General features: G+C 32.9%; 1 protein-coding gene across 1 annotated transcript; it reads right to left on the bottom strand.

Moving 5' to 3' along the window:
- Positions 1-374: 374 nt before the first annotated feature.
- Positions 375-4,908, bottom strand: LOC147910489 (uncharacterized). Its single transcript, XM_087403009.1, is given in 6 exon segments — positions 375-1,659; positions 1,725-1,867; positions 3,260-3,459; positions 3,764-3,978; positions 4,120-4,378; positions 4,604-4,908. Coding segments are annotated over 6 exon segments (1,245 nt in total). The 3' UTR covers positions 375-1,536.
- Positions 4,909-8,250: the final 3,342 nt, after the last annotated feature.

Here is an 8,250-nt window from a genome sequence, read left to right on the forward strand (position 1 = left end):
AATTATAAAATTTTCGAAGGAAATATTAATTAAATAAAGATTAAAATTCTTAGTAAAACAAATTATTAAACAAACACCATATGTACCTATTTGAGCTGGTTTTTCTATACTTCATACATGATTTTGAACATTTGCCTTTAAAGGAAGATGACTTAATTTTCTCTGTGGACTTGCAGAATCCTAATCGTTGCTTGTCAACTGATGTATCTTTTTTTCTCTTCGGGGATTCTTCATATGATTCAAAAGTCAAAATATAAGTAGATCCATCAAAAGATGTCAAACCTTTATCTTTCTCTTCCATTCTAAATTTTAAGGTATTTCTTCGAATTCTATTGTTAGTCTTTCGTTGACTTGTAAATTTCAATTAAACTTCTCTCAATTGTTCGAATATTTTTTTTCATCGATGCATTGTTTTTTGGAGCTTTCGATCTATCATCAATCAATCAGAAACATTTTATAAATATTGTCCTATATTATTGAATTGATATATAATCGGGAAATTATTTGTAAAGTTTAATTTTTTATCTAACTCACTTTTACACGATATAGGCGGAGTGGAAACTGCAGATCTCATTATTGCACATTCACGAAGAATCACGGTGGTCGTTGAGCCCATTTTTAATTCATCGTCAATAGTAAAACCTGGACTCCTCGCTATTATAAGGACTTTTTTCCTTTCACGTGTCTAAATCGCGCGTAAATTTAGAGTGTAAATTTCTCTTTTTTTTTGCATTTATTAGATTTATAAAATTTATAACAAATAATCGTATAGATGATAATCTGATCTAACCTGGTTACCACTTTTCAAAGATCGCGTGCATATATTTCGGAATCTTTTCCCTAGATTCCTGCAGAACTTAACAAATCTGTGATATAAGGTCGAAATTATGAAATATTTTGATAATGATAAAATCACTCATAGACATAAAGTAAACATAGACAAGAAGTCAGCAAACTAAAATTTAAAAGTTGAATGTTGTGAAACTCGATAAGTACAATCGATATATTTCAAAGCATTAGATAAGTAATGACATTATCATTAAGTAATGACAAAATGCAGATGTAATCACATGGTGGAAGTACCACTATGATGTAAGTAATCACATTTTGTGCATTAATTGCGTTCAGCAGACTCAACTATTGCAGATCCATAAGCATTCGTTGCTATTCTTTGAGATCATCTAATAGCAGTGAGTGTTTACGGATCCGTTCCTAAAGTTCTAGATATACCAAAGTAACGCAAAGGTCCTTTTTAATCTACTAATCATATCATGTAATAATACTAATCTTATTGAACTATATGAGTTGAAAATAACGATCGAATAGCCAATAGGAAAGCTGTCGATATTTCGGCTCAGATAAAAGGATTGTGCTACTTTGATCTAGAGTTTCACGCTCCGCAATAATTCTGCTGAACGCAATCATTTCAAAACTTTCTTAAAATTAGTTTATAAAAATTTTATTTTTTAAATAAATCTATTAATGCAAAATCAGTACATAAGATTTACTTATATCTTCGAATATACATAATAGATATTAATTTCTGTTTTTAGTTTTTGAAATTTTTCTCGGAAGTTTTGTCGGAATACAGCGAACACTTTTTTCAATGATCGCCTTCATTTTCTGTTTATGACTTGACACATTTCTGGACGGAATCTCCTACAGAATAATTAACAGAATTAATAGATATTAAAAAATAAGATTTACAAATAAGTTATATATACCGTGTTTAAATCCACGTTTGATTCAAAATCGTTCGTGGTATGTTTCTCGCTATTTTCGCTATTAAATGTCTTCTGAGGTTTCGTTGCATCTTCGAATATAATCTGCGTGTCCTGACCATATCGCACGTCTCTCGGTGGCACAACTGAAAGTCATATGTTAAATGTAATTTTCTCGGGAATAATATTACTAGCAATTTTTTAATAATTCTATTCTTTTATCGATTTAGTATTAAAAATATATGTGTATAAATATAACTAAAGTAATATATACATCATAGTATATTACACATTACATGTGTATATATATATATGTATATATATATATATATATGTATATATATATATGTATATATGTATACCTAAGTATATATAAGTATAGAATAAGACAACATAATACAATAGAAAGGTTTTTTTTTTAACTGATGGATTCGTTAAGTTATTTTCTTATTTTTTCGACATTTCTAAATTCCAAATATTATTCAATTTAGACAAAGCGTGCTAAATCAATTGAAATAAATGATAATCTAAAGGCGCTATGTGTGTATGCTGAATACGGTAAATTTCGAAGAGGATTGTATTCTCTACATATGGTTATCGGTAATCGTGTACAAAATTCAGGCTCAGCCAGAGATGTATTTTCGTTATGCAACCAGAAACAATGGCTAAAGCTATGTTCGTCTTCTGATCCTTGAAAACAAAAATAATTTTAGCCGCAGTCGTTTCAAGATAACGAAAAATATGTCTCAGATTACAAAGCACATTTAAAAGAATAAAGGAAAAACAGATAATAAGAATTTCAGCTTATTAAAAATGTACCTAAAATATACAGTTCTCAGAAATATACAGAAAAATTTGAAATTCTTATTCTCTGTCCCTATTCTCATGTCTATTCATTTCTTTGACTTCCTCATTCCTTTGATTGTGCACATAATATTGTATCTTTGAATTTTGTTACAAAAAGCTCGACCTTATGGTGTTCAGCATGATGGAAAGGTGAAACATTCCAAAGGATACGCAATACACAGTGACATATCGGTAGCGTTTGATCACAGTTCATGCCGCAATCATGTGCAATAGGTCTGTTCTTTTTGGTTAAACTTTTGTACCAGTTCATCTTTCTTCCTCTTCTTTTCTTTTGAAGAGAAAAGGAAGAAAGATGAACCAGTACATTAACAGACCTAATGCTTCACCGTTCTGGTTCTATTATGTTCAGTGTGGTGAAATTGTCCGAAGTGTTCAGTGTAATGAAAGTGTTCATACATTATAACCTGAATGTTAAAAGGAATGTTGAAAAAAAGAGAAAATTGTTTAATAAATTCATCAAGTAAAAATCTGTTTTTCTATAAAATTGGCATCTGTAACTTGCCTAAAATATAAAAAAGAAATGGAAGAAATTAAAAAATAATAGAGACTTCCGACCTCCATTATGATTGAATATGTCAGTATGTTTCGACAATAAATATTGAATTTCATAAAAAAAACAATGGATTATTTATTCATACATCTAATATATAATAATTCTGTCCGTGTTTTACTATTTGATCTACCAATCCTCTTCTCTTCATCTTCATACTGTATATTATCATATGTTTCTTTGAATCTATGTGATGTCTCTGGTATTTTCTGCTCGTCGCTTTCATCTTCTTGTGCTTCAGCCCAAAATTCGGAAGCAATATTCTGTTCACTCGTAGCAGCTCTTTTAATGCGTCGTTGAATCGGTTCATGACTGCTAGTACTTAAAAAATTATATTTTTTAAAATATTTTTTCAAAATCTTTTTATATTTGTATGTTTTAAAATTTTATGAATTCTATAACCACAAATAATTTTGATTGTATATAGCAAGAGTAATTATTATAAGTTATACTAATTTAATTTATATTTAATATCAAGATGTAATTTAAAAGATCTATAATATAGATATAATGTAAATATAAATATAATTTTAAAGTCATAGCTCCATATTTATTCCATTTTTTATCGATATATGCATGCATTTATTGATAAGAATAAAGTGTGAATACGGATCAGAAGATTTACCTTGTAACTTCAATTAATGCTGATTTCGTATCGAGACTATAATATGGAGTTGTGTAAGAGTTCGAGTACTCGTCCATGTACTCCATTCGGTGCTGATTCGTGTACTGCTCATTTTGCTTTGCCTTATTCGTCGATTCTCTTGGAGAAGTTCCGAATCTGGGGCCAGCAACCTTACTTTTTTCTTTCGGTGTTGATGTCACAAAACGACGTGGAACCTACCGAAAGAAATTGTTTGCAAATGTAGGCTTTCTTTTATTAATAAATCACTGTAAAGAGTTCTTCATATTACTGATTTATGAGTGATACACTTTATTGTAAATTCTATTTTTGTAAAACAAGAAATTAAGGAAGAATACCTCATCTGTACCTTCTTCAAGCAACATTAAAGTAACTGATGCTCCATCTAAAACCCCATGAAGATGTGGCAATTTTTGTTGACAACAATCGATTGAACGATTCTTTAAAATTTTCCACCAGGAATTTTCGTCCTCCAAAAATGTCTTTATCTTTTCCATTTCCCTTAAGCAAGTCATGATTGTATTATGTGCATCTTTTAGATCATTAATCTTATTCTCTGGGAACGGTTCTAATAAACTTTCCTGTTGAAACGTATTTCAAATTTGGAAGAAGTTATCGTACATAAATAAACGAATAAATAATAATTAAATAATAAAAGTACTTAATTATTCAAGATTCCTTTGCTTAACAATGAATAATTAGAAGAACAATGTGAAAACAAAGGGATAGGAGTCGGCGTATATAATCCAATCCATCTATTCTCATTTATCCAATCCATTTATTCTCATTTATTTATGTAATGTTTGTTGTTAATAAATTACCGTTTCATCATGATTTGATTCATCAAGATCTTGAACATTTCTCTTTAGATCTTGAATTTTGTTTACGACACGATCAACATTGTAGAAATGTGATTTAAATTCGTATTTCAAATCCGTACCGACTTTCGCATTACATCTCCTTGGTTCGCAGTACTCTCTTCGTCTCGTGACAGGCGATTTATAACGGCTTTCCAAAGTGCGTGGATTGAAAGCAGCCGGTGGAGCAAAGTGAGTGCAAATCCTGCATGGAGGTTCCTGAAAAGGAACAAAATATTATATTTCGAAAGAATATACTTTGTCAGACATATCCTCACAATATAATGCATAACTGTATTTTTCTAGTAATTAAAAATTTTTGTTAAAAGTTATTTTTAAAAGATAAAATTATTAAGTACAAAGAATCGAATATTTAGAAATTCAAGTATAATTTAACATATGCATGTAAAAGAGAAAAATAGGTTACATACCATTTAGACAAGAAATTATATTATATTTTCTATATTTTAATATTAATAATAATCGTAAGCCATGTCGCATTCGGACATATTCTTGAGCTACAGAATGTATTCAAATTTACATATCTTGTTCTCATTCTAGAATACTTATTGACGTTTTACATTATCTTGGAATTTAAAATTATGAAATATACACACACATATACACACACACATGTTCGATAAAAAAAGACTAGATGTGAAGTGGGACAACGTTGTTTTTGTAAAAAGATAAAACTTCAAGTCGTTAATATAAAATAAAAAATAAAACAATTTATAATTTTCAGTTTTTAATTTAATGTTTTTTTTTTGTTAGTTTTCGAGTAAGTTACTTGATGTAAAAATTTCATATGCCATTTTCATTACAAAATATGCTACATATTAATAATGTCCGAAAAGAATTTCGAGAATCATTTGCATGTACAATTATATTATTACGGAATATAAATTTTAATTCCAGAATGCGTCATAACCAAGTGAAATTTAATTGCAGATTTCTATCGCTAAAGTAAAAAAGAGGTAGCATTGTCTCGCTTTTTTTTTCATCAGTGATCTCCAACAGCGTACGGTGGCTCTCTAGCGCGAATAATCCCTTCTTTGAAAAATGATGCAGCCGGCTCATGTGGCTACTAAAAAATGAAACGGCATTTGTATCACTGCGACGTTTATCCTGAAAACGGACTTTGTGTCCACTTCGATGTCATGCTTACACGCTTCTTTTCGCGACACAATAAAGACTCCCGTCGCGTTTAATAGTATAAGCTCTTATCTATTTCGCTTTTTGCGAGCAACATAATGTAATGCCGCGTTCAACAAATTACACAAAATTTTTCAGACATTTTGCTAAAAAAATGTTTTCCATAGCTATCTTTCTCATATAAAATACAATACATATTTTCATTCGTGGACGAACGAAACTTTTAAATATCTTTCACGATACGTCACGTTACACAAATACTCGCGAAGGTGATGAAAATTAAAGCATTACACGACGACCTGCCGATTTAGTATTCTAGCGACGCGCGACGTGAAAACTTGAGTGGCGTTGAAATCCTAGGTCGAAGTTGGGCGCTGAAAAGACGAGCTTGTAAACGGTTCGTTTACGCAGGGATCTCGAAACCGGGCGCATCCTTCGAAATCTTTGCCAGAATCTTGCGCAGCCGAACGACCCGCATAATTGCATTGTGATGAGAGCCGTAAGCCGCGCACGCTCGCATGGCTGATTCACAATGAGGGAACGTGAAAAAAAAGTCAACGAGATTGTCCCGCCCGGAGCAAATCACAGGACTCTCGAGAGTGTCGCGCGTTGCACTCTCCTATTCATTTGCAAAGGAGCGTGGCACTATAGATGGGACCATAGATGGGATCGTTTTCTCGCGAACGCGCACCGTAAGATGCGTCGCAATAGCATCGAAATTGGGTCATTCAGGTGCAAAGTAGGGTGAACCCACTATTCTCTCCTAATCCCAATACTGGCTGATTTTTCACACAACCTGACCCTGACGTCCTCTCTTGATGAAAAATCTCAACGTTGCTGTGCGCCGTGAAATTCATTTCACAAATTCGTTGCCCTCCCGCCGTGGTCTCGGCCAAGCTTGATCGTCCGTATAATTAAGCAATAAAACATGAATTATGATAAACACATCCTAGATATTAATCTCCAGAAGAGTATCAATTATCTTATCGTTATTATTATTCTTAAATTGAAGTAATTTCCGATCGAAGTACACGCGCGACTTTTAAAATAAATTTTCAAATAAAAAAATACCGAAATTCATGAAGAAAGGCACGGTATTTTTATGTGACCGTATTACGGTCGCGTCTGAAGGATGCCTGCCCGTGACGAATGCCACGCCTTTCGAGAACTTAAACGCCCCGCATTTAAGAGAGCCCACTTTCAGCCACGATCTTTCTTTTACGAATCTTCGGAACAAAGTAAGAGGAAGTATGACCGCATTAAGAGGAAGTTTCACAGCGGGGCACGTATGTAACCGGCGAAGAATGTAAAGCGCGCGCGCGATAAAATTCAGCTCGTAAATCTTCGTCGAATGGATTGTTTGCGGACGTATCTTGGCGGATGCCCCGAAGAGGTTGCGCCATCCTGAAATTGGGTTATTCAAGTGCAAAGCAGGGCGTCGATGGCGTACGAGGGCTATCCTTCAACGTCCTCCGCTTCGGAGAGCTCTCCCTCGAGTACTTTTTCCTCGAAAAATACTCGATTTCGTTCGCGGCGCCGTGAAAATTGGTTAGACGAGTTCATGAATTTCCATGTGGAACGAATTATGGAATCCTCACGTTAATATCGCATTGTATCGCTTTGCGTGAAGTAACCATCGCGTTTCTTTCGGTTTTTCCGTGAATGTTAGGTGTCACTTTATGATACCGCAGGACATTTGAAATTTTTAAAGCTTTGAATACGAAACTGTCTGTGGAACATCTTGTGTGTATATATATATATATATGAGACATAGGCATGCCAAGCAGACAAATTGTTGCTCTCTTTTTCTTTTTACAAAATCATTGGGTTTGTTCGCATTGCTTGCACTTTTTGCACTCAGCATCCTTTTTCTCTCTTCAATATCCGAATATCTATTTATCTGATTTCGAGTGCAATTTTTGGAGATTTCAAGCAACGTGAATAAACTGTTGTTTTGTGTTCGACACTGTAACATTTTTCTACATCTATTTTCTACACGTTATAAATGAAAAGTAAAATCTTATCTTAGTAATATGAAATCAACAGGAATTTTTATTTTGCTACTTATTACGTTTTTATGTAATACTGTTTCAACTCCGCACAAATTTGATTCGAATTGAATTGTTTGAAAAAAAAAACGCGCTTGTACCTGTCACTCGCATATTTACCGGAAAAACTGACTTTTCAAATTGAGATCACCTTGTATACCATACCATTTTTATTATGTCGCATACAAATCGGTATCTCAAAAAGCTAAATAAATCAATTGAGTTAAAAGATTCCTCTCTCCAAATTGAAATGAACACTGGGATACCTTTTTTTATTAAACGCTTTCACACCCGGTGTTGAATACAGAAGCCATGGACAAAGAACGACCGATCCCAAAGTCGGCAAGATGTTAGCCGCAAGTCAAAATAAAGTAATTGTTATTTCCTTGTCGAATTTCTATATCCTGCT

This window comes from Acromyrmex echinatior, chromosome 2 (assembly GCF_024713525.1).
Source record: "Acromyrmex echinatior isolate Ae372 chromosome 2, ASM2471352v2, whole genome shotgun sequence".
Classification (NCBI taxonomy): domain Eukaryota; kingdom Metazoa; phylum Arthropoda; class Insecta; order Hymenoptera; family Formicidae; genus Acromyrmex; species Acromyrmex echinatior.